The sequence below is a fragment of the Prunus persica genome, chromosome G3, assembly GCF_000346465.2.
Source record: "Prunus persica cultivar Lovell chromosome G3, Prunus_persica_NCBIv2, whole genome shotgun sequence".
NCBI lineage: Eukaryota > Viridiplantae > Streptophyta > Magnoliopsida > Rosales > Rosaceae > Prunus > Prunus persica.
The window spans coordinates 5,013,766-5,037,981 of record NC_034011.1 but is presented as its reverse complement, the minus strand read 5'-3'; the positions used below and the strand labels follow the sequence as shown (position 1 = coordinate 5,037,981).

Genomic DNA, 24,216 nt, shown 5'->3' with positions numbered 1-24,216 from the left:
TGCTTCTCTTCACCTTTGCTTGCTTCTTTGCCCATAAACCCTTCATCACCTCTTGAGTGGTGTTGAGCTTGTAAACTTGGCCAAGAACAAGAGCATTAGTTGACTGGTTTTATATGCATTGATCCAACGTCGCCATCTCCATCCTCAAACTCTACCAGAAGTGATAGCCAAAATTTGTTGAACCTTCATTTACATGGAAGGCCACCTGCCTCCCAGGATATTTACATGGCGTAGAGGGGTTTTATTATTTTATCACTATTTTTGTTAGGATTGGAGGGGCACAAGGTGGTGGAGATGAGCAGATCAACATAGTGGCTAGGATTGGTCTTCGTGATCTCACTTGTACTCACAGACCAAATTTTTTTTCTTTCTTTCCCACTTGGATGTTGATAACCAAAATTGCTGCATCAATTGCTTGACAATTTTCTATTATCTTCCTCTGTCTCTCTAACACGGAGACATACAAGGAAAGCTGAAGAAATGGCAAGAGAGGGAGGAAGGTAGGGGAAAGAATCTGGGTTTCATCAGAGATTTCAGTTGGTATATTTGAAAGCGAATTCGTGCTGATAACGTGTTGTAAACTAAAGAGATTATGGAGAGAATTGAGATGGAGAAAAGGCATAGAAGCCTGATCTTTTCATTGAATGTTTTCTCTGTCTATTACAACAAAGGAGTAAGCCCGCTTATATGCAAAGTCTGTTGGCTTCCTGTGAATATGCAATGACATGGATTCCACTTCCACAATACTTTCATTATGATGTTCTTCAATCAATTAGGTAGTGAGGTCTACCATTTTGGGATCCATCTTTGACATTACAACATTCTTAAAATTTTTTATTCCCTTTAAAGTCAATTTATGAGGCTGCAATTTAAAAGTTTCTTTGACTTTTTTTTTTTTTTTTGGGAGAGAGTTGTTTTGACTTTAACTTTTGTATCCTCAAGGCAAGACTTATTGGCTTAACAAAGCCAAGGCTTGTACTTGTAGGTTCATGGAAAGAAATCTCATACTTCTTTGTATTCTGTGTTGCTGCTGCATAATCTTCATAGGGCCCTCTGACTCTCAAACTGATACTTTAGCACAAGGCCAACAGCTCAAGGATGGGATGCAGCTGTTTTCAGCTTCTGGGATTTTCAGGTTAGGATTCTTCAAACCTGGAAATTCAAATACTTCTTACTTAGGAATATGGTACAACAGAAACAATGAAAAGGCAGCGTGGATCGCAAACCGTAACAATCCGATTCTTGAAAACTCTGGAGTTCTCACAATTGATCAGTATGGTAACTTGAAAATTTTATACAACATAGGAGATTCTATTGAGCTATATTCAGTTCATCAAGAAGCAGTAAATACTAGTGCTACTCTACTTGACAGTGGCAATTTTGTGCTCAGTGAACTGAACCCTGATGGATCTATAAAACAGGAGTTGTGGCAAAGCTTTGATTATCCAACTGGCACACTTTTGCCAAAAATGAAACTGGGGTTTGACAGAAAAACTGGCCTCAATTGGACTCTAACTTCATGGAGAACTGATAATTTGCCTGCCATAGGGTCATTTACACTTGGCTTGGACCCGACTGGTTTAAAACAAATGGTCATATGGTGGAGAGGAAGCATCTACTGGACTAGTGGGCCTTGGAACAATGGGTGCTTCAGCTTCATGTATGAGTTTTGCAATTATTATAAGTACAACTTTAGCTACATATCAAATGGGAATGAAACATACTTCAGTTATTCAGTTGATAAAGGTACCACTATTTTCCCAAGGCTCATGCTAAGTGCAGAGGGTGAACTCAGGGGTTTTGGGATGGATTCCATCTTTACAGGAGTTTCATGTACATCTTCCACCAACTCTTCCTTGAAAGATGGGTGTGTTCAGGAGAAGCTTCCCGACTGCCGGAGCCCCGGTGAGAAATTCGTGTTGAAAATGGGTCTCATGTCTCGTGGTGGGATTAAGTTCCATGAAAATGAGAATCTCACTCTCATTGATTGTTGGGATGAGTGCTTCAAACTTTGTTCCTGTATTGCTTATGCTTCTGCAAATGATGATGGTACCGGCTGTGAGATTTGGACCAAAGGGACAACGTTCACACAAGACAACCTAGGTATCCTGAGAGAAATACACATCCTTGAATCAAAAGGTAACTAGTTTTCAGTTTATGAGTTAAAGTCAAACTTCTTTTGATGAGAAATTTTTTAGTTTTCTTAGTAAAAAGTACTTATTTCAAATAGATGAGCTGATCTTAATTACTTACAAACATGATTTTATAACAGAAATGGAACAAATAAGGAAAGAACAATCCTGGCCAGTTTGACATAACTAATGAAATCTATTTGTCAATGCAGTACGGCTGTGGTGGATATGGCTAACCATTTTGGTAGGAGGAACTGCTCTTTTCCCTCTACTCTGCTCCTGCTGCTATGTCCTGTGGAAAAAATCCAAAGCAAGAGGTTCTCGGTCGCAAAGAATGACATACAATATCCTATTACATGAACTTGGTGAAGGGAGAAGACATCAGAAAGATGGGAAGACAAGCAATAATGAGTTGCAGATGTTCAGTTTTGAAACAATAGCTCTTGCTACAAACTGTTTCTCAGCAGCAAATAAGCTAGGGGAGGGTGGTTTTGGACCTGTTTATAAGGTATAATATTTACATTAGAAAATGTTGTGTTTCATTAGTATATGTCATTTTACAAATCCCGAGTTTTGTTTAAATTCCAAGTTTATTTTCTTGGTACAAGTACACCCTAAAAGAATCATAATTTCAGGGAAAATTACTTGATGGGCAAGAAGTAGCAATAAAGAGACTTTCAAGAAGCTCAGGACAAGGGCTAGTGGAATTCAAGAATGAAGCCATCCTTGTTGCCAAACTCCAGCACACTAATCTTGTGAGGCTTCTAGGATTCTGCATCCAGGGAGAAGAAAAAATATTGATCTATGAGTACATGCCTAACAAAAGCTTAGATTTCATCCTCTTTGGTAGCTCCTTGCCCATCACATCACTAGCAGATTTGCACATACATTTCTGCTATTCCTAATTCTGGGGCACTGATATTCAATTACTTGATATTACATTTTATCCTGAAGCAGATGATCAGAGAAAGAATGTGTTAAATTGGAAGAAACGCTTCAGCGTCATAGAGGGGATTGCTCAAGGACTGATTTATCTTCATAAATATTCAAGACTAAAAGTGATTCACAGAGATTTAAAGGCCAGCAACGTTTTACTTGACAAGGATCTGAACCCAAAAGTATCTGATTTTGGCATGGCTAGAATATTTGGTTTGAATGAGATGGAAGAAAACACAAATAGAGTTGTTGGGACATAGTAAGTACTGCATCCACAAATTTTACCTGTCTGTACTGTGCAATGTCTGCATTTTTCAACTGCTTAAGTTTCTTTTTTGTATTACTGCAGCGGTTATATGTCTCCGGAGTACGCCATGAAAGGCATTGTGTCCATAAAAACTGATGTGTTCAGCTTTGGAGTCCTACTGCTAGAGATTGTGAGTGGGAAGAAAAATAACAGTAACTATCATTTCAAGTATCAACTCAACCTCATTGGATATGTAAGTTCTCATAACTAAATATGGCTTATGTCCACAAGGTGATATTCTCTTGATGTCTGAGAAAAATCTCACTTAACCAATCGTGCAAATTGACAATTTGGCAACATAACATAATCGATTATATGTCAGGAGAAAATTTTCATACAGCCATCAAGTCCTTCCCATTTGTATGCAACTGCTGAATTACATGCTCTTGTTTCATTCAGGCATGGCAGCTCTGGAATGAAGATAGAGGATTCGAGCTAGTAGACCCGGTGTTGGGTGAATCTTGCCCCATTACTGAAGTACTAAGATGCATTCATGTGAGTCTCTTGTGTGTACAAGATCATGCAGCAGACAGGCCAACAATGCCAGATGTTGTTTCCATGCTCTCAAATGAAAGCATTCCATTACCACCACCAAAACAGCCAGCATATTTCCTAAATACAGTTAGGGCAGAGCGAGAGATGGCTGAAAATAAGTCTGAAATCTGCTCCACAAATGATGTAACAATCTCAGTGATGGAAGCAAGGTAAATGCAGTAACCATGTAAATATGCGTGTGTGTTCAAGCACAATGGTGGGTGGACAGATACATGCCACATATGATTCTTTCAAGAATTCATTTATCTGATGATCAAATACAATGAATGGTGGATGTGTAAATGAACAATCCATGATGAAGAGTTGGAAATCTTTTTTATTTTAATAATTTTTTTTAATGTGCTTGTAAATTCAACTAGAATATGATGGATTGAATGCGTTTGTATTCTTCTTCATCTCCTCTTTTTTACCTCTCTTTCTGTCTCTTAATTTAGAAATAATAAATAAAGAATTGTGAAAGTATTGTCACCTGTTTTTAGAGAAGAAATGTGATTGCCAACTGAGCAATCTCTCAACCACAAAAAACTCTAAAAACAAGTCATTTTAAACCTTTCCATTGCGCAGCAGAAATTACCCAAAAAAGACACTCTCAATTAATTTTTAAAACAGGTAAAACTTGAATTAAATAATTTGTTTAGTTTCTACAATTTCACAAAGGCAGAAAAACTAATAATGGTAAATTTATTCACATTTTATCTTTTTCGCCAACCGATTGACAAAATTGTACACCTTTTTAAAAAAGAAAAAAAGAAAAAGAAATAATTGGAGGTAGATGACCAAAAGGATTGACTCATGCACGTGAGAAGCACGTGCAAGTATCCACTATATAAAGATGATTTGTAAACCAGTCATAGCAAGGCTGTGCGTATTATTGCAGTAGGGTTGTCCTGGGAATTCCTCCTTCCTCTCAGATTCGACCCAAGCCTTTTGCCTAGATCGCAGCCATGTCTTCCAAGCAAGGTACGTCGTAAGAACCCTAGATTTTATTAGATTCGATTTTCAATTCTGACTCTTATTTCGTGTCAATCAAAAAGATAGGAAAAGCAACCCTAAAATTTTGTTAATTTTGGGATCTTGAATTCAGAAATTATACTTTTGTTCTTCTTTTAGGTGGAAAGGCGAAGCCTTTGAAGCAACCCAAGTCCGAGAAGAAAGAGTACGACGAGGTATTGCTGATGATTGTTTAAATTGATTGTCGAATTTTAAAGTTGGAAGCTTTGGTGGTCGGTTATGTACTCAGGATCTTACTAATTACTGAGAAAAGGAAATAATTGTAGGAATAGATGGGTTTAATTGTCTGGGTTTGATGTTGATCTGGTGTATAGGGAGGTCTTAATATTAAGATGTTCTTAGCGGTTGAAAAAGAAATTGAATTCTAAAACATCCAATATAATAGGTAGAAACAGGCTGCTTGATTTAATACTTTTAAAAAAAGTTCAATAATTTGTGTGATGACCCAAGTAGTTGTTTACTTTAGGCGTATAAAAGATGAAATTATCTTTTTAGTATTAGTTACCCAGGAAATCTCTTTGACTAGCAGATGTTCAATGTTCAGCTAATAGCATGGGTTACATTTGCCCCCAAGCAATCTTTTATGGTTAATTTTATGGCATTATGCCACGCCACATGCTATGCTATCTCATGACTTCTTGCACTTTTATCTTGAATCCTGCTTGCTTTGAATCTAGAACTGAAGGAGCTCTTCAAACTGCGATTTTTCCTAATCGCATTCCAGCTAAATTCTTCTTTTATGTTTATTCAAATACTTATGCAAGCCTCTTGAATTTACTTGTTATATGCCCCCTTGCACTAAGAATTTTATTTGCTGCGTGCAGTCTGATTTGGCCAACATTCAGAAGAAAAAAGATGAGGAAAAGGTCAGGATTTCTGTCGTTTCTTAGCATATCCTGGTTCCTTTATTGGGTTTTGACAAATTATTGATTAAATTTTCCTTCTTGTCATGAACAGGCACTGAAGGAGCTTAGAGCCAAGGCACAACAGAAGGGATCCTTTGGAGGTGCTGGGCTCAAGAAAAGTGGGAAGAAATGAGAGGGTTATTAGAACCCCCTAGTTGGGGTGCAATATATTTTTCTTGGGCTGTAATTATAAACACTATTGTGTTGAAGTCTTTCAATTTATGTGATGGTCTAGTTTCTAATGTGCTGCTAGACGCATGAGTGACTTTCAGTGTGTAACAGTATGACTATGTCTAAATAAGTTAGTTGGAGTTTGCCTATCTTGAGCCTTCCGGCGTTTTCTTTCTTAAGCTTTCTTTGCAGCATTATCTTTCTTTGCTCTGAATTTGTTGTCTCATGTGTCAGGCGAGAGAGGTTGGTATTTTTTATTTTATAAATAAATAAATATCCTCTCGCTCCAAATTTTAGAGTGGTCTTTACATCTCCCTTAAGCAAATAAGCCAGATCCATCCTGTGTAGAGCACTTCCACCCATTGTGAAATGACAAAGGACAAGGAGAAGTAAGGGCAGATATTATTCACATGAATAGTGATTGTCCTAGCAATTTTTGATGCATTCTCATCCATTGTCATGGCAATCCAAGGGTAATCACTATTCACATGAGATATGAGGAGATGAATTTGTATGAATTTTGGTATAGGGAGTGATGGCTGGGTATTTATAGGGAAAAAATTCTGAATTTTTTCCTTCTTTTTTTTCCATTTTTTTGGTGTTTAAAGTGGTCGTTGACATTGGCATGACGTTAGCTTGCCCAGGCAACAGCCAGGCAAGTCTTGCCTTTGAATTTGCCCAGTTTCATAAGGCCCACTTTTTGTCATGGCAAAACGTAATGTGTGCAAGTTATGTTTGGAGCTTAGGCCCCCTTTTGCCATGGCAAAAGGTTAAGGGTGGAAGTGCTCTAATTAATGTTTAAAACTAAAGTGGAAGCACATCGTTTTGGAAGTAATTTTGGGCCAAAATCATTTATGGGGAAGAAGCACCTCTCGTGCTTTTCCATAATTGTGATTTTAAGCGATTATTAGAATAAGCTTCTTCATAAAATCACTTTAAAATGATTCTTATGAAAGTGATTATTAGCCTATCTAGAATCACTCCCAAACAAGCCATAAATCACTTTTAAGCAGCAACTTCTCATTGAACGGCTATAGCCCTCTTATTTAAGAAAAGCAAAAGCACAAAACAGCATTATTTCGATTTGCTTATCAAAACAGCATTATATCTAAGTAATCAGGCAACAAGCACATTTTAGTATTATTCTAAGAAAGTTGTTTCAACAGCTTCAACTCTATATATCCATCTTTCGTTCTATCAAATAGTATCACATCCACATATATCAGCCTAACTTGGGAAGCTTCAAATGCACAAAGCAGCAGCACATCAGTGAAATATGCTCCACAAACTCCTCCGGTTCGTTGCATAACTACTGCTGTCCTGGGTCTTCTGGGTTCTCCTTGTCAGGATCTTCTTCTCCTTCTTCTTCCTCCTCCTCTTTCTTTTCTTCCTCTTCTTCATCTTCTTCTGGAGGATCCGCTGGCAGTGGAGGCGGTAATGGTGTTTTCATTGGGCTAAACTGGGGAAATATATCCGGTCTCCTCCCGGGCTTAGGTCGTTCCCATTCCTGCAATGCACACAAGATAAGCAAAACTTACTGAGTGGACCTAGTTAAGAATCAAGATCTAAAATCTACGGCACAGTCCAAGTGCCAGGTCAATTATAAACTCAGGTTAGATGCAGCTTTGGACCTTGTATTCTAAACCCCAGTACACAAGTGTTTGCTTAATTAAACAACTTTTCTCTAAAACCATTTGAATGTTGATTTCTCATTAACTTGAGTATTGAGGAAGCAACAAACCTCTCAAAGCCTTGGCCTAAGACACCACACCATTAATTCAACTTGAAACCTTGTGTATCATGAACTTAGAAATATTATGTTTTTATCAAAAGAGAAAAAGAAAAAAACAAAGAAATATTATGTTTTGAGTCATATACTAATGCTGATAATTACGACATCCAATTCAAGCAAGCTTCTTAAGCAACTACCAAATAAACAGGAACCCTCGTGCTGCTGAGCCCAACAAGATTGTGTGAAATGATTTCAAAATGCAAAATTCCGAGCATTATAAGCAAATACTGAGACAATAGAACAAATTATAGAAGCATACAAAGCACAGAACGTGTTTGACAAAATTACCCAGAGAGAGATATAGATGTCTGAGAAAAACTTACAATGGGAAAATCGAGAGGGGAGCGACGGGTCAACTTTTCTTCCTCGGGAGCCATCCGAACGACATGGCTTTGCCTCCGACGGTTGAGAAAGCTGATGGGTTTTGCGCGGAGAGCGATAGAGCAACCGGGATTGGGTTTATACTGGTATGGTCTAAAACTACACAAACAAGAAGAAGATGACGACGACGAAGAAGAAGAAGAAGGTGGTGGTAATGGTGGAATTACGGCGGGGAAAGGCAGAGGCAGCGTCAGGCTCCGCAACGCCATTGGGTCGGGACTTGGGATTCGCTGCGCTCCTCCTACCAGGACTGGTTAATATTCTATCACCTGACTCTGAGTCTCCTGACTGGGTGCAATTCGGCTAATAAGTCTTGCCCCAACTCAAACCATCAATCCAAGCCCAACTCTAATTATGGGCTGGCTAAGTTGGAGAGTATTCCATACATTTACGAGTATGCGACCAAACATCCATTCTCATCCCGCAAGAATTAAGCAGCTGTATATTTCAGTACCATACAATAATTTCTCATGTCAAGCTCAATACCATCAAAGACTAAAGAAAATTGAGTTACTAAAATGGGTTCATTTTCTTATTAACTAGTGTGGTAACATATGCTTGGTTTCGATCGATAAGTCGAATTGGGTTAGCCTTGGAACAAAATGTATGGCCTATGACCCGACTTGCAAGTTGTGGGGTCAATAGGCCTCTAGCACATTGTGGGCTATGAATTTTGGGCCTCATACCGTGACTTATGCATTTCTTCAAAGAATTTTTAAGATAAGTAGAAAATCATTGGCCGGAGGAAATGTTCGTGATTGGGAAGGCACACATTATTTGTCTATTAGGGTTTTTAGGAGCAATAGTCCTTAATTTGTAACTGATTCACATTTTGATCATTGTATTTGCAAAATAGTTGATGTAGTCCCGCAACTTCACTTTTATCAGTAGCGTTGCTCATGTTGTTACATTTTCTGAGAAAAATAGTATTTTCAAGTTCTTTATAATGGGCAAAACAACACCAACTTCACCCTCTTCCCAGCAAAACGACCCCCACCCTCACCAGCCACAACAAAAAAGAAAAAAGAATAAAAGTTTTAGACACTCAAGGAGAAAGAATAAAATTTTTTTTTCCCACTAATTTAATGACCACTAGGTCCGAAAATTAATAATGCCTATCCTTGTTACAAGAAAGTTTTTTTTCATATTTAGGCCAAGTTATTCATCCAATCCAAGCCTGCCCCATTGAGCACAGCCTTTCAGGTCGTATATTTGATATTGTAATTGTCTCTAAGAGCAGTACAGTTAGTTCTACAAAGTTCTACAAATCATATTTTACAACTTGATGTCCATTGACCGTTCACTTTATGAACCACCTCAGTCCCAAAAAGAAAAAACCTTACTAAATGACTAATAGAAAACAATAAAAACCCTGCAAAAACTCCACACAAGATTTTTAAAAAAAAAAACTACAAAAACTCTGCATCAATTTATAACAGCTGTAAGGAGCTGCAACATCACTGTTAAATTACTTGAACTGGAATTTGTTTGTTTTATGATATGTTTATTTACCTGAAATATGTGTCGAACTTATTCTAATTCCTTTGTTTACTAACATATTAATGTATGTTTTTCTTTTGATACAAATGATATGAAGAAGGGAATCGAACTTAAGATCTCGAGTGCATGAGTAAATGCTCTACAAACTTTTTGCGTGCTTTTATTTATTTATTCAAGTAACTAAACATATCATTAGTATCATTCCTACATGGTACTCCGATATGATCACATATGATTCACAAACAACAAAACATTGAAAATAAATCTGTGACGTTTTCTGATCCGGATGATATGATTATATTATAAGCAACATGACTGATTGATTGACTGTTTATGCATAATGCAAAGGCAACAACAAATGAATGTGATGTCACCTTCTTCTGCCTAACAAACAGACAAACAAACGTGTATGAATTTGCAAACTTTCCTCGTTACAAAACCAAACACTCTGGCAATTGGCACATAAAGCCAAACATTCGTACACCCCACTTGTGCAGTCTCTGTAAACTTTTCACATGTTATTATAGGAACCCATTATCAGCCAGCGGCCAGGTTTTTTTTTTTCTTTTCTGGTTTCATCATTTTCTTTCTTGCTGCATCAGCCGAACCACTGAAAATGGGTTATTGGGTCGTGAATCACCATCCCACAGAAGAAGTTGGTTGCTTAATGACACTAGGCTGAAAGCACTCAAACAATTCAGACCCAAAAAAAAAAAAAAAAAAAAAAAAAAAAAGCACTCAAACAAGACTCAGCTGCCACGTGTGCACTACCCATTCGTACAGGTGGCAGCCCCTCACTGCCTCTTTGAAAAGAAAGCATTGGCCGTTTCCTCTGCTAGGCTTAGGCAACACCCCCACAAATTGGTAACCGGTGGCTTTTGTTTCGTTCCCTTGTGGAAAGCAAAGAGAGAAAAGTTCTTGGTCCAGAAGGTGAGGAAATTGAGAAAGCATAAGGATTTGGATTCTGTTTCCCTCAGGCATAGAAAAAGATAGACACTTTTGTGGCATATTAATTCTTTGCAGCAAGTGAGAAAAAAGAGTTTTTTTTTTTTTTTTGCTCTTGTTGTTTTTGCTGTTGCTGCTGCTGCATATAGAAAACAGAGAACCCAGAAAGGAATCCAAGTACCCTTTTTAGAATTGAATATACTTTTGTATTTAAATTGGTTATTTCCAGCTGAATTTGAGAGAAAGCAGAGAAGCCACACACACAAAGGTTATAAAGTTTGGAACTTCGAACACACACAACACACAGAGACACAGATCCTATAATTTGAGCCTAGATTTGGAGTTTGGTGGCTTTGCAAGGAAAATCAAGAATTGGGTTTTGATCAGAAGAAAATAAGGTGGTGGAATCCGAGGTGTTTGGTGAATGGGAAAATGGATTTCTGGCCAGAGTTTCTTGCAAACAGTTGGGGGAGAGAGTTTGTGGCTGGAGGTATTGGAGGCATGGCTGGTGTAGTCTCTGGTTATCCCCTTGACACTCTCCGCGTCTGGCAACAGAGTTCACCCTCCGGTTCTTCTGCCTTCAGCATCCTACGCAATGTCGTCTCTGCCCAAGGCCCTACTGCCCTCTACAGAGGCATGGCTGCACCCTTGGCATCTGTCACTTTTCAGGTTCTTCTTCTTTAAACTCTGTTTGTTGTAAATTCATCAATTTTGTTTCAATATTTTCTTTCTGTTTCTCTATGTTGATCACGAGATTTTTTTTTTATGCGGATGTTTATGTTGATCCTTAGCTGCATAGGAAGATCAATTAGAACATCTTTTTTTTTTTTTTTTTTTTTTCCGTAATGGGAGGATTTAGAAATAGTACCTTTATATCCCCAAATGTATTGAAAACAGTGATGACTGTCCATTCTTCACACTAGTCACCCACATACATTTTTCACTCCCAGCCAAAACTTTTACCCAAGTAGCCTTTCATGATAAGCATGGCCAACCCAAGCAATGGTCGATGCTAAGCATCTCCAAGGAAAGAGGCAAATGAAATAGGAAAGATTGTATACAAATCATTATTATATTATTTATTTTTATTATTATATTTTATAGAAAATAGGTGAGAGAGTGAAGATAATATTTTATTATAAAAATCAAGTGAGGCCCACTATTTTGCGTACTTATTTGCCTTTTCCCTTGGAGCATGAAAACGCTGACGTAGCAAGGCAAATTGTTCATGTAAGAAAAATGTGTCAATTGAGTGTTACATTATAAAAATAAAAAACAAAGATTAATTTAACGATTAGACTGACAAAAGAGCCAATAGTACAAAGATTCGTAACTTCAAGGATTGTTTGTACCAATATATTTTTGAAAGACATCAACTGTGAAAAATGTAACTCACCCGTAAAAAAATTTATCAAAAGAGAAGTACTGAACAAAAGAAAGCATGTCTGTTTCTTAAGATTTCTTCCAATTATGAGTCACTCAAATCCTACTTGCTGCTAAAGTGTTTGCAATAAAGTTTTAGTCTTTTTGTGAGGATGATGGTGGGAAAGTGGTTGGTGGGGTGGATGGTACGTTTTGCCATTTTTTATAATGTCAGTATACCATTTGAAACCTCTTTTTAAAATCATGGGAATTGCTTTTTGCGTCTCTTTTGGAGTGTCACTATCTATATAGGGACCATATATACATAATACTTGAACTTATCGACTTACATTTTAATACTGTTCTTGTTCAAATATATTTTCACACACACACACAAAAGAACAGTAATTCTTACTGTTCTTTACTGACTGAAATGGATGCATTTCAATTGCTGGTAAACAGCTTTGAAATTCAGCTTCTTCTATCTGTAGCAACTCCAACTTTGTAGTTATAAAGTAGAAACTGAAATGCACAATTGCTTGCATTATAAGTAACAATATAACAATTGTTAACCAAAACATAAATCATCAAATTGATGTGCAACAGTTTTGCAAGAGTTTGGATCATTTCACCCCCTTGCTGACAAATTCTTTGTGCCTTGCAGAATGCCATGGTTTTCCAGATATACGCCATCCTCTCTCGAGCATTCGACTCATCTTTATCCCCCAAAGACCCTCCTTCTTACAAAGGTGTTGCTCTAGGAGGATTTGGTACAGGTGCTATACAGAGCCTAATTCTCAGCCCGGTAGAACTTATAAAAATCCGGCTTCAACTGCAAACCAATGATCAAAGTCATGCAAAATCGAAACCCCATAAACTGCAGTCCCACAAAGGGCCTGTAGATGTTGCCAAGAGCATAGTGAAAGCAGAAGGCTTAAGGGGAATATATAGAGGTCTAACCATCACTGTTCTGAGGGATGCACCTTCTCATTGCTTCTACTTCTGGACTTATGAGTATATGAGAGAGAAGCTTCACCCGGGCTGCAGAAGCACTGGCCAAGAGAGCTTGCAGACAATGTTGATGGCAGGAGGGCTAGCAGGAGTTGCCAGCTGGGTTTGTTGCTACCCCTTGGATGTTGTAAAAACCAGATTGCAGGCTGAAACTTCGTACCGTCCACAGAAATATTACGGCATTGTTGATTGCTTCCGGAAGAGTGTAAAGGAGGATGGTTACGGCGTGCTCTGGCGAGGGCTAGGAACTGCGGTTGCTAGAGCTTTTCTGGTGAATGGAGCCATTTTTGCTGCTTATGAGGTTGCTCTGAGGTGTCTAATCAGCAATGGAAGTGGAACCATTCAAACAGAGAGCGCAATCTAGAAAACGTGTCTTTTGTAAAGCAATGGGGCTTATTTGCAACCATTGATCTTGTCCTAAATTATCTTATCTTACTGATAATTTAGTGACAGAAGCCATTAAAAATAGGCAAGAATCCTGTATGATAATAGACCATTATTCTTGCTGCATTGCTTGATTGATTTTTTATTTATTCTCCAAAGAATATAAATATCAAATGTTATATGTTATGATTCAGTTGTAAAACAAAAATGACCAGATAGATGACTTTATTCTGTGGTTATGGTTTTCCTGACTTTCAACTATTAGCAACAACAATCTTTGAACATCCTGGCTTTACTAGTATAGCCGGGCGGCTGTACTAGGGTAATTTTTTTTTTAACAATAGTATAGCCGCGCGGCTCTACTGTTTTACACATATCCTCATAACCGCTGGCTGGGCCTTTTTTAATAGTATAGCCGCGCCGCTATATACTCTGGTTTTTTTTATATTTAAAAAACGTATAGCCGCACGGCTATACTTTGATTTTTTATATATAAAACAAAATATCCGTGCGAGTACGTATTTTATTCATTTTTTTACCATTCCGTATTTTACTAACTATGGATGAATGTGAGAGGCAAAGATTAGTTTATACTTGTTGTAACAAAAATGCAAGATGGTGATTTTGCAATTTCTTTGCCAACCATAACAATTTCAAACAAATATTTATGGGTATAGTAGTAAGAAAGGTAGAAGGATTCTTCATGTAAAGTGTTGTTTGAAAAGTGAAGCAATTACCAAGAACACTTCAACTTATCATGCAATTCTCTACGACAAATAATGTTTGCAGTAACATAATTTAGTTTTGTTGGTTTTGCAAGGCATTGCAAACATGTTTTGAGTTTCCACATTGAAACACTATAGACTCATGAGTTCATGCACCCACTATTTTTATTGCTCTCATCACATGACATGATAAAGAAAGTGGATGTATGAATCGGTTTCCTGTATGTTTTTTACTGGACATAACTAGTTATGTGCTAGTGGTATGCACACTTGGTTAACAACGAAATTTCCAGTCAAAGCTTATTGTAGCAGTTCAGGGAGTGAAAAAAAACAAAAGCTAGGGACCAAAAATATATGCAAAAGATAGAGAATTAGGGGTAATTGAAGAATCTCAAAGCATATATATAGTGTGAAATCAAAACATGCTCTTTAAGTAGCTGTGTAATCCAGAGAATAAATATGTCTGCTAGCTATTTACAAGGCAGGGATAAAGTTACTCAACTGTATATACTCATCAATTTTTTCCAAACCACTCCAAGCCACTGGCAATTTGCATACAAGGCCAAAACTTTGTAAAACCCACTTGCCAAAATCTCTGGAACTTTCTATGTTTGCTTATTGGGAACCCATAAATTATCGGCAGCCAGAGATTTCAGGTTTCAAAATTTTTTTTTTCTCTTTCTTTTTTTCCCCATCAACCAACCAAAAAAAAAAATTGCTTGGATTTTGTACCTTTTTTTAACAACACCCAATCTAAGCCACTTTGCTCAGTATTATCAACCCAATCTAAAAAGGCAATCTTTACCCCCTTTTTATCTCACACAAGAAGATAGACTTAGACTCGGTGTAGATCACAACCCCTCAAGAAGTTTGGGAAAACACTAGGCTCAAACTCAAAGCACCTAAAAATAGACTCAACTGTTACATCTGGACATAGGCCACGTGGCAGTAACCCAATGCCCCTCTGAAAAGGAGAAACGTTGCCCGTTTCTTTTCTTGAAATAGCAAACACTGGCCCTTTGTTTCTGCTGTGTGGCAGCTTATAACCCAGAGAGAAAGATCAGTTTCTCTGCACATTCTCTGAAGCAAGGAATGAGAAAGACAAAACAGAGAGGTTGAAGATGACAAGCTTGGCCTCGACCTCTAACAACTCTCAAATACTCTAATTCATCCCATTTCATTCACTCTAACATTTTTCCTCTGCTTTGATATGTCAAGAAGGACCAGACCGGCCTACGATTCGATTCGATCCAGAATGTGGTGATGGGTAGTCTATAAAAGGCAAAAACAAGACTTGGGTTTTGATCAAAAGATAGAGAAGAAGATTAGGAGTTGGTGGGTTAATTAGTTTCTTCTTAATAGTAGTGATTAAGATATTAATCAAGATTAAGAAAGATGAGTGGTTATATGGTAGATGGGAAACTGGATCATATGTGGCAAGATTTCCTTGCTTCAAGGTTTGGGAAAGAGTTTGTGGCAGGAGGGTGTGGAGGGATTGCTGGTGTGCTGTCTGGTTATCCACTTGACACTCTGAGGGTGAGGCAGCAGCATTCAAAGAGTGGTTCTGCTTTCAGCATACTTCGCAATGTCATCTCTGCTGAAGGCCCTACTGCCCTCTACAGAGGCATTGCTGCTCCCTTGGCCTCTGTCACTTTCCAGGTTTCTTCTTCTTTCTTTTTTTAACTCAAAGTTAAAGTTACAGAAAATTTTAGTAAATATGTTTTTTTAATGTTTCTTTTTGAGGTCCGCCTGCATCCAAGTCCTAGGTTCGATTCCTCCCTCCCCTACCCAATATTACTTGTAAAAATAAATAAATAAAAGTTCGTTTTTTTGGTGATTTTATGTAAAGACAAAGTTGGGATTAAAAGTTCTTATTGAAAAAGAGTGGCTGTTTTAGATTTGTCACTATCTAGCTAGGGATAGATTTATTGAACTTATTCAATCATATTCTTTAATGTTCTTCGTGCTCTTTGCAATGCCGGAAGATTCAAGTTCGAACTTTTTTTCCTATAAATAAATATACAGAAAAAAACTATATACGCGACATTTACAATAACGACCCAATTTTATGACAGTCAAACTGTTTGTTGTCAGAAAGTAAAACTCAAATGCTTTTCTTGCATTATAAGCAACACTATAAGCATTGCGACCCAAGCATAAATGAATCATCTGACTTCAAACTTCGTTTGCAAATTTGGTAACAAACCTTTTGTGCATTGCAGAATGCCATGGTTTTCCAGATAAACTCCATTCTCTGTCGAGCATTTAACTCATCTGCTTCCACTAAAGACCCTGCTCCTTACAAAGCTGTTGCTCTAGGAGGATTTGCTACAGGTGCTGTTCAGAGCCTAATCCTCAGCCCCATAGAACTCGTAAAAATCCGGCTTCAACTGCAAAACATTCAAGCATATGTAAACGCAAAATCTCATCAACTGCAATCCCACAGAGGCCCTATAGATGTTGCCAAAGCCATTATGAAAGCCGAAGGCTTACGGGGAATATATCGTGGTCTAGGCATTACTGTTCTGAGGGATGCACCTTCATTTTGTTTCTACTTCTCGACTTATGAGTACATGAGAGAGAAGCTTCACCCGGGCTGCAGAAAGAGTGGCAAAGAGAGCATGCGAACAATGATGCTGGCAGGAGGGCTAGCAGGGGTAGCAAGTTGGCTGTTTGTTTATCCCTTGGATGTTGTGAAAACCAGATGGCAGGCTCAATCTGTATCCCCGAACTACAATGGCATAGTCGATTGCTTCCAGAAGAGCGTCAGAGAGGGAGGATACCGAGTGCTCTGGCGGGGACTGGGAACCGCGGTTGTTAGAGCGTTTCTGGTGAATGGAGCCATTTTTCCTGCTTATGAGATTGCTCTGAGGTTCCTACAAAGCAATGAAACCATTCCAGCAGTGAGTGCAATCTAGACAAGTTTTCTTTGCAAAATAATAGGGTTAGCTTGCAGCCAGTTTGTAGCCCTAAATTATCTGATGGATAATTTAGTGAAGATTAGATGGATGATTCAGTTTTAAAATAAAGTAAAACATGCCCTTTTTCCCTGATGGAGTGTTCTATTCTGTTCTAATTCTGACCGAGATCTAGTTCTACTTTCTTTTCTTCTTTTCTTCCATACCATGAGATGCAGTGAAGACAATCACATACACAACAATAGGACAAAGAAAATTCACCCTCCTCCATGATAACCTAGAAAAGCATGCAGACCCATATTCTGAGTAACAGACAAAGACAGCTGCATTTACAAAAGATTTAAACCTGCAGCAATCTACAGGTTCAAACCATTCAATACTGTCCCCTGCATCAGCATTTACCATAGCTAGCAGCTGACAGCACCCATACCTTTCTGTTGCAATGAATATGCTAGGAGCCTGAACAATTCCAGATTCTCAACAGCTTGCTTAAATGGATCTCCAGGTTGGAGAAATTTTTATCCTGCAACCACCACAATACACCCTAATTCACCATTGGGATTGCTGTAAATTATGCAACAGGAAGCCTAAGTATCTACTTGGTCTGCGCTGTGAGGATCATATCTACACCAAAAAAACCTTTGCATACTCTTTTTTTGTTTTGTTTTACACAAACGATAAATGGGGAGGGGAATTGAACACAAAACCTCAAGTGCAGGATACCTACTCTTAATCATTTGAGCTACAAGCCCCATTGCTGATGACCTCACATTCTGAACTATTCCCAGATTAATCCATAAGTTAATATCACTGTTCAACATTTTGTTATTCTCACTGAACAGAACAGTAAATTAGTAAAACATGCCACCAAGAACTGCATCAGCTTCCAGCATCTGGGCTTCATTCAACAACTCAGTTTCTTAAAGCCTAAAAAAAGGCATCAACACTTGAAATTGAAATTAAATCAAAATATAACTCATTTGGATTAACGAACTTATTCTCATTAACATCTCCAATAAGTACACCATTTAACCCTAATCATCATCACAGAGCGGGACAACAAATTATTCTCCATTCTCATATCTGCATTTTAACAAAATTGGCCTCAATAATACAACATGTTAAGCTAACAAAGTCACAACAAAGAGACAGATCCAAGTATAACCTCTATACTTCATTACATGATTATGTTTTCTAATCAAACACCTCCATGCCCGCGACCAAAGTGTTCGATCCTGTCCTCACCGAGATCCAAACCCGCCATCAGACCCGACAACCCAGAACTCGTCTCCACCAGCACATGCGGATCATTGTAGTTCCTAACCGCCTCAACAATGCCCCTCACCCGCTTGTATGGATCCGAACAGTTGAAAACATTCGACCCGACAAAAACTCCGTCGCACCCCAATTGCATCATCAACGCCGCGTCGGCCGGCGTCACAATGCCGCCGGAGGCGAATTGCACTACCGGAAGCCGACCCATTTGCTTGGTCTGCGCAACGAGGTCGTACGGCGCTTGAATTTCCTTCGAAAACGCGAAGACTTCGTCGTCGTCCATGTTGTTGAGCAGCCTTATCTGACCCATTACAGATCTCACGTTTTTTACAGCCATGGCTACATTTCCAGACCCAGATAGATCCCCTTGGGTTCTTACGATCGCCGCGCCTTCTCTCACTCTCCTCAACGCGTCCCCGAGGGTTTGGGCTCCGCAGACGAAAGGGGTCTGGAAATTGTGCTTGTTTATGAAATGGTCCTCGTCTGCTATCGCCAGATACTCGCTCTCGTCGATGTAATCGACGCCGATGGCTTCGAGGACCTGGGCCTCGACGAAATGGCCGACCCGGGATCGCGCCATGACGGGGAGCGACACTGCGCGTTTGATGTCCTTGACGAGAGCTGGGTCAGACATGCGCGAAATGCCTTGGGCGCGGGGTGGATCAGAGACGATGATGGAGCAAGCGCCGGCGTCCTCGGCGAGCTTGGCTTGGTCGGCGGTGGTGACCTCAAAAATGGCGCCGCCTCGGAGCATCTGGCCTAGGCCGACCTTGAGAGAATATGGGTTCTTCTTGGCGTCGGTGATTGCGCTGCCGCTGTAGATTGTGACCGCGCCGTCCTCTGCCGCCATTGAGATGTTTGTGAAAATGCCTGAACGAAACAAAAGGGCCAGAAGAGATTAGAGGTGTGATTTATGAATGATGGGTTGGAGTTTTGGCTTGGCTTTGGGAGGTGGGGATTATGTAAATTTAGAGAGAACTGGAAGAGGATGAGGATTGAGGAAGAAGGTGGGGTCTATGGGTCGTTCGGTCGTTCTTGAAGCTTCGGTGGAAGCTTCTTTCTTTCTGGGGTTGGTGGTGGTTGTTGAAGTTGGTCGGTGGCTTATGAAAATGTAGAAACTTCGGTTCCCTTCTAAATTTGCCAAGATTGAAGGCATCTTTTTGCATGGTGTGCGTCCTTGTTTGGTTCTAGAATATTAAATAATGTTTTGTCTCCTAATGATATAACTTGCTTTTTGGGCTAACATCATTTTAACCCTCAAGATACGGGTTATTCTTGAAATAGACCATGTTGTTTTAATTTTATTAATTTACATTTTAATATTTTAAAATTTGACTAATTTACATGTTCCATCAATTTGACCGTTTATCTTTTGTTAAGTGTTGATATGGCAAACATGTAGTCCACTTTCTTAACTTAAGTGTAATAATATATGTAACAAATAATATTAAAGAATTATTTATTTTTAAAGTTAATTCAAATCAAATTTTTAAAACAAGGGCAAAAAAACATAATTAAAAAAACCCAATACTCTTACTAAACTCCCCACCAGTCACCAATCAACTCCAAACCCAGCATCTCCACCACCCCATCCTTCTTCTTCCTCCTCCTTCTCCTCTTCCACTATCCTTACATTTGTTCCCAACACCCATTTCTCCTTCAGACACTCATGCTCATCTCTAGGGGTGGGCATCGGAACCGGAAAACCGGAACACCGAACCGAACCGGTGAAAAAAAACCGGAAAAAAAACCGGTTGACCAAAAAAGTCAACAAACTGGACCGGAACCGGACCGAACCGGTTCTGGTTTTACATCTCTCCGCACCGGACCGGACCGAACCGGACCGGTCATATATTTTATATTTATATTTTTACAAAATTTTAAAATCTAATGCCATTTTTTAACTTTTATAATCACTAATTTTCCAAGTTCAACTTCAAAAAATTTCTAAATGTATGAATTGGATTATTTGTTCATTTTTAAGCTAAAAAAATAAGTTATTTATTATAATTTTTTTATAAAAAAAAATAAAAAAAATAAAAAATTAATAATCCGGTTCAAAACCGGAACCGGTTAGAACCGAACCGGCCGGTTTTCGAAATTTTTTTTACCTAAACCGGACCGAACCGGACCGGTTAAATAATACCGATTTCGGTTCCGGTTTGAGGTGAGAACCGGACCGAACCGGACCGCGCCCACCCCTACTCATCTCCACCCTTCAACTTCACCTTCTTAACTCGCCCTCTCTCTCTCTCTCTCTCTCTCTCTCTCTCTCTCTCTCTCTCTCACACACACACACACACACACACACAAATTAGCCAGCCCCACCCCCAAACCGTAGGACTTGAACCCGACAGTGGTCCGACCTTTCGCCCCAGTCCTGTACTCTTTAAACGAATCGTTTACCAGATTGAACGATTTCCCATAATTCGAGAAACTCACCTTCTCGGAATTCGAATTTCTCGCGTGAGACTGAAACGAGTCACCCCCAACATTTGCTTCACTCTGATAATTCGAGAACCCATCCACCCCAAAAGAATCGCCACCAAGGGCGGACCTAAGCTTAGGCTAGAGTGGGCTCCGGCCTAGGGGAACATTTATAAAATATTGAACATGGTGTTACTATTGTAGGCTTATTCCTACTCAAATAAATATTAGCCCACTGCACCAAATTAATATAGCCCGCACATGCATTGTTTTTTTTTATTTTTAATAAACTAATAATAGCCCAATGTAAGTAAAGTAAATAATAGCTTAGTCCTCTATTTAAAATAAGCCCACTCCTGAAGTATATAGGAAATAATAAACATCAATCCAAACCAATATAAATTTAATTAGAAGCAAAACTCATGATAAGGCTCTACCAACTTGAGCTATTCTAATCGTACTGATATTGCGCTACACCCACAAAGAGCAAACATCAAAAAATTTCTTCTAGCCACCCAAAACGCCATATTTGAACCTTGAGAGCCTAGAAGAAATAGCTCTCCTCTAAAAAATTGTACCAACTCATGTTCAGTGGGTTCTTCAATCTTGGTAAGTTTTTTTTTTAAAAAAAAAAAAATTATAAATATTCAATATTCAATTTTAATCGTTGTTGTTAAATTTTTATGATTTATGGTTTGAGTGAAAACGTTTGGAGATTGTTGATATATGTTTTATTTTTGCAACTTGAATTATTAATTAGCATATATGATTTTTGGTGTTTAGTATTTCTTATTAGGATATCATGTCACATGATGATAATAGACCGGCAAAGAGATGAAAAACTATTTATTCATTCTTCAAAAAAAGTAGTAAAGATAACAAGGACACACCTTATGCATCTAATGTTGATACTTCAATTTCTGAGGAATTTATTAAACTCAGATCTCATTAGGATTCTTGTTAATGCATCTCGTACAATTGTTGAGAACTTGATTAAGGATGGAGCCACTAATTCTATACGTGGGGAAACGACTGGTACATTCAAAGCGATGACATCTTACGAGTTCATAATATATCTCCTCCATAAAAAATAATTTAGCCTACCCCTATAAAAATTATTGGGTCCTCTATTGATCGTCACCGCCATAGCTCTTGAAATTGTTATGTGGGTTGTTCGCAGATTGGTTGTACTCTTTAAATGAATTTTTTTGGCCGGCCCTGGACTCTCTGTAACTTGTAAAACCCGACCCGATTATGTTTGCGTCTTTGGCGTAGCTACTAAACTTTGTCTGGTTGGCGCTGTCCGTTTTTCCGTAGCTGACGAACTTTTGGAGGCATGGCTTCTTCAGCAACGATCTAGGTTCCAAGAGATTAGGGTTTAGAGGGAGGAGGCTGGGGGCAGGGATGGTTTCAGATCTGGGGTGCGATGGGTTGGGGAAAGGGGAAAGTAGGTTGTTTGCAGATAGTGGTTGTGAGGTGGTCTGGGTTGTTTGCATGCGGTGGTTGCGAGGTGGCCTGTACTGTTTGTAGGTGTTGAGGCCCAAAAAATCCACTGTTGGGCCCAAATAAATCCCCGGCCCAATACGACACCTAGCTTGGAAAGAAACCCAATTTGGTACGCAAGAGTTCATCATATACGCTTGCACATATGCCACGCCACGCTACAAGCTTAAGTGGGCCCAAGCCACTCAAATGCCTGGGGCTTGCTTGAGTGAGTTGTGGTATGAATGTAATAAATCGACAGTAGGCCCATTGATGGGCCGAGAAATGGAAGTCCCGGGTTGCTTGGGAGCCTCGGAACTTAAGCCAATTTCTTAGGCCCAAACATGTGGGTGAGCACAAAGAGAAAAATAGCCCAACCAAAATAGCCCATTAACTCAACCAAAAAGCCCAACGCTTGATAAGGATAGCCCCACTTACTTGGTGAATCAACTTGGCCCATACAATCACAATAAAGAGTTGCAAGGCCCCAACATTTGGTTGGAGAACAAGAGCCACGAAGGGAAGTCTAGAGGTCTATTATGCAAAGCTGCTGGGAGGTTCCAACACATGGGGGAACAAGTTTCGAGCAAAAACTTCCAAAGGACCAAGGGATATTGGAGCGCAGATCACCATTTGAACCAGCATGCATACCCATTCTTTTTCCCTCATTAGACCTGGCCATGAAAATATGAAGAAAAGAAAGGAAGGAGATGGCTGGGAATATGAATTCTTCACTAGGGCAACTGCGGGAAAGGGACCTTGAGCTCCTAAAATCCCTGATTTTGTGCAAAGGAGCAGAGTAGATTTCACCAAATAAGATGATTGAAGTGATGAGGGGAGAAAGGAAGGGAAATACTTGGCAAAATGGGATGGAAGCCATTAGGGTTTTTTGGAAAAAGATAGCTTCCAGCGGCTATAAAAGGAGGCCTATTCTACCCAACCAAACAAGACAGATCCAGAGAGCAGGCTTCCTCTCTTGCCTGCAAAACTCAGCAATTTCATGCTCCATTTTTCATTCTCTCCCATTTTCCCTCTTCTGGCAGACTGTTCTCACATTTGACAGAACCTCTGTCAAGCTATCGGAAGAACACTTAAGACACCCTTTTCTTTCTCTCCCTCTTTTCTCAGCCAAACCTTCTTGCAAACCTTCCCTTTCTTACCTTAACACTCCCATTTTCCCCCAAGAACGCATAATTTTCTCTTCGATGCTAAACTCATGTCGATTTTGCTTCCATGCCAAGCTAAAAATCTACCCGTAAACTGTTGTTATTTTTATTGGTGAAGGTAACCAAGGTGTTTCCTAAGGCATCTCTGTCATTTCGAAGCATTCTTGGGGATTGATCTTCAAACTCAGACACAGGGGATAATTTCATCCATCTACTCTTTACGGCAGCCCAGCCCATTTACAGCTGCCGGAAGAAAAAAGCCCCTACAGCAGGAAATGGTTGTGAGGTGGTCTGGGTTGAAAGAGAAGGGAGGGTTTGGTGGTGAGGTTGGTGACGACTTGAGGGGTTTGGTTAGAATGTTGATTTTTTCTTTTTTTGTTTTAAATAATTAATTTTAATATTTTAAATAAACTTAAAATGTAAAGAAATTTTTAATATTATTTGTTACATATATTATTACACCTAAGTTAAAAAAGTAGACCCCACATTTGCCACCTCATCACTTAATAAAAAATCAAGTGGTCAAATTGACAGAACGTGTAAATTGGTCAAATTTTAAAACATTAGGGCGTAAGTTGACAAAATGAAAACCGTGTGCCCCATTACAAGAATGACCCCAAATTTTGAGGGGGTAAAATGATGTTAGCCCTGTTTTTTTAACAAGTGATTGTGAAAAGAGGGTTCATTACACAAATATTTTTATGATTTTTTAATTATAAATTTCACTGTTCACACAACATATTATAGATATACTATGCATGCATACGTGTGATATCTCGTTCCTAAATTAATATTTAATTATTAAATTATTCTAGTAAAAGATAATTTTAC

The 24,216-nt window shown here is 38.9% G+C and overlaps 5 protein-coding genes across 8 annotated transcripts; 3 read left to right on the top strand and 2 right to left on the bottom strand.

The window, feature by feature from the left end:
* Nucleotides 1-6,188, top strand: LOC18783255 (G-type lectin S-receptor-like serine/threonine-protein kinase CES101). Of its 4 annotated transcripts, none has more exons than XM_020559822.1 (10): nt 1-776; nt 1,048-2,139; nt 2,345-2,640; nt 2,768-2,978; nt 3,087-3,327; nt 3,418-3,568; nt 3,775-4,890; nt 5,041-5,096; nt 5,766-5,807; nt 5,899-6,188. In XM_020559822.1, exons 1-7 carry the CDS (start codon nt 755-757, stop codon nt 4,081-4,083), a joined length of 2,322 nt encoding a protein of 773 aa, XP_020415411.1. In that variant the 5' UTR covers nt 1-754; the 3' UTR covers nt 4,084-4,890; nt 5,041-5,096; nt 5,766-5,807; nt 5,899-6,188. The 4 variants fall into 4 exon arrangements, with proteins under 4 accessions (XP_020415411.1, XP_020415412.1, XP_020415410.1 ...); XM_020559823.1 differs by having other exon boundaries at nt 1-1,135; nt 1,391-2,139; XM_020559821.1 differs by having other exon boundaries at nt 1-2,139; nt 3,090-3,327.
* LOC109947779 (phosphatase and actin regulator 4B-like) lies at nt 7,035-8,542 on the bottom strand. Its single transcript, XM_020558724.1, has 2 exons — nt 8,133-8,542; nt 7,035-7,524 (listed from the first exon to the last, which is right to left on the bottom strand). Exons 1-2 carry the CDS (start codon nt 8,397-8,399, stop codon nt 7,327-7,329), a joined length of 465 nt encoding a protein of 154 aa, XP_020414313.1. The 5' UTR covers nt 8,400-8,542; the 3' UTR covers nt 7,035-7,326.
* Nucleotides 10,139-13,577, top strand: LOC18784031 (mitochondrial arginine transporter BAC2). Its single transcript, XM_007217714.2, has 2 exons — nt 10,139-11,304; nt 12,662-13,577. The coding sequence occupies exons 1-2, from the start codon at nt 11,068-11,070 to the stop codon at nt 13,370-13,372; spliced, it is 948 nt and encodes a 315-aa protein (XP_007217776.1). The 5' UTR covers nt 10,139-11,067; the 3' UTR covers nt 13,373-13,577.
* Nucleotides 15,513-17,078, top strand: LOC18782399 (mitochondrial arginine transporter BAC2). The gene is made up of 2 exons (XM_007217336.2): nt 15,513-15,776; nt 16,340-17,078. Exons 1-2 carry the CDS (start codon nt 15,513-15,515, stop codon nt 17,033-17,035), a joined length of 960 nt encoding a protein of 319 aa, XP_007217398.2. The 3' UTR covers nt 17,036-17,078.
* Nucleotides 17,995-19,494, bottom strand: LOC18784274 (pyridoxal 5'-phosphate synthase-like subunit PDX1.2). Its single transcript, XM_007215666.2, has one exon. It carries the CDS (start codon nt 19,158-19,160, stop codon nt 18,234-18,236), a length of 927 nt encoding a protein of 308 aa, XP_007215728.1. The 5' UTR covers nt 19,161-19,494; the 3' UTR covers nt 17,995-18,233.

Coding starts and splice junctions, on each gene's coding strand:
- LOC18782399 (XM_007217336.2), top strand. CDS start 15,513: ATGAGTGGTTATATGGTAGATGGGAAACTGGATCATATGTGGCAAGAT. Junction 15,777..16,339: donor TGGCCTCTGTCACTTTCCAG/GTTTCTTCTTCT, acceptor TGTGCATTGCAG/AATGCCATGGTTTTCCAGAT.
- LOC18784274 (XM_007215666.2), bottom strand. CDS start 19,160: ATGGCGGCAGAGGACGGCGCGGTCACAATCTACAGCGGCAGCGCAATC.
- LOC18783255 (XM_020559820.1), top strand. CDS start 990: ATGGAAAGAAATCTCATACTTCTTTGTATTCTGTGTTGCTGCTGCATA. Junction 2,641..2,767: donor GTTTTGGACCTGTTTATAAG/GTATAATATTTA, acceptor TCATAATTTCAG/GGAAAATTACTTGATGGGCA. Junction 3,569..3,774: donor AACTCAACCTCATTGGATAT/GTAAGTTCTCAT, acceptor TGTTTCATTCAG/GCATGGCAGCTCTGGAATGA.
- LOC18784031 (XM_007217714.2), top strand. CDS start 11,068: ATGGATTTCTGGCCAGAGTTTCTTGCAAACAGTTGGGGGAGAGAGTTT. Junction 11,305..12,661: donor TGGCATCTGTCACTTTTCAG/GTTCTTCTTCTT, acceptor TGTGCCTTGCAG/AATGCCATGGTTTTCCAGAT.
- LOC109947779 (XM_020558724.1), bottom strand. CDS start 8,399: ATGGCGTTGCGGAGCCTGACGCTGCCTCTGCCTTTCCCCGCCGTAATT. Junction 7,525..8,132: donor CCCCTCTCGATTTTCCCATT/GTAAGTTTTTCT, acceptor TGTGCATTGCAG/GAATGGGAACGACCTAAGCC.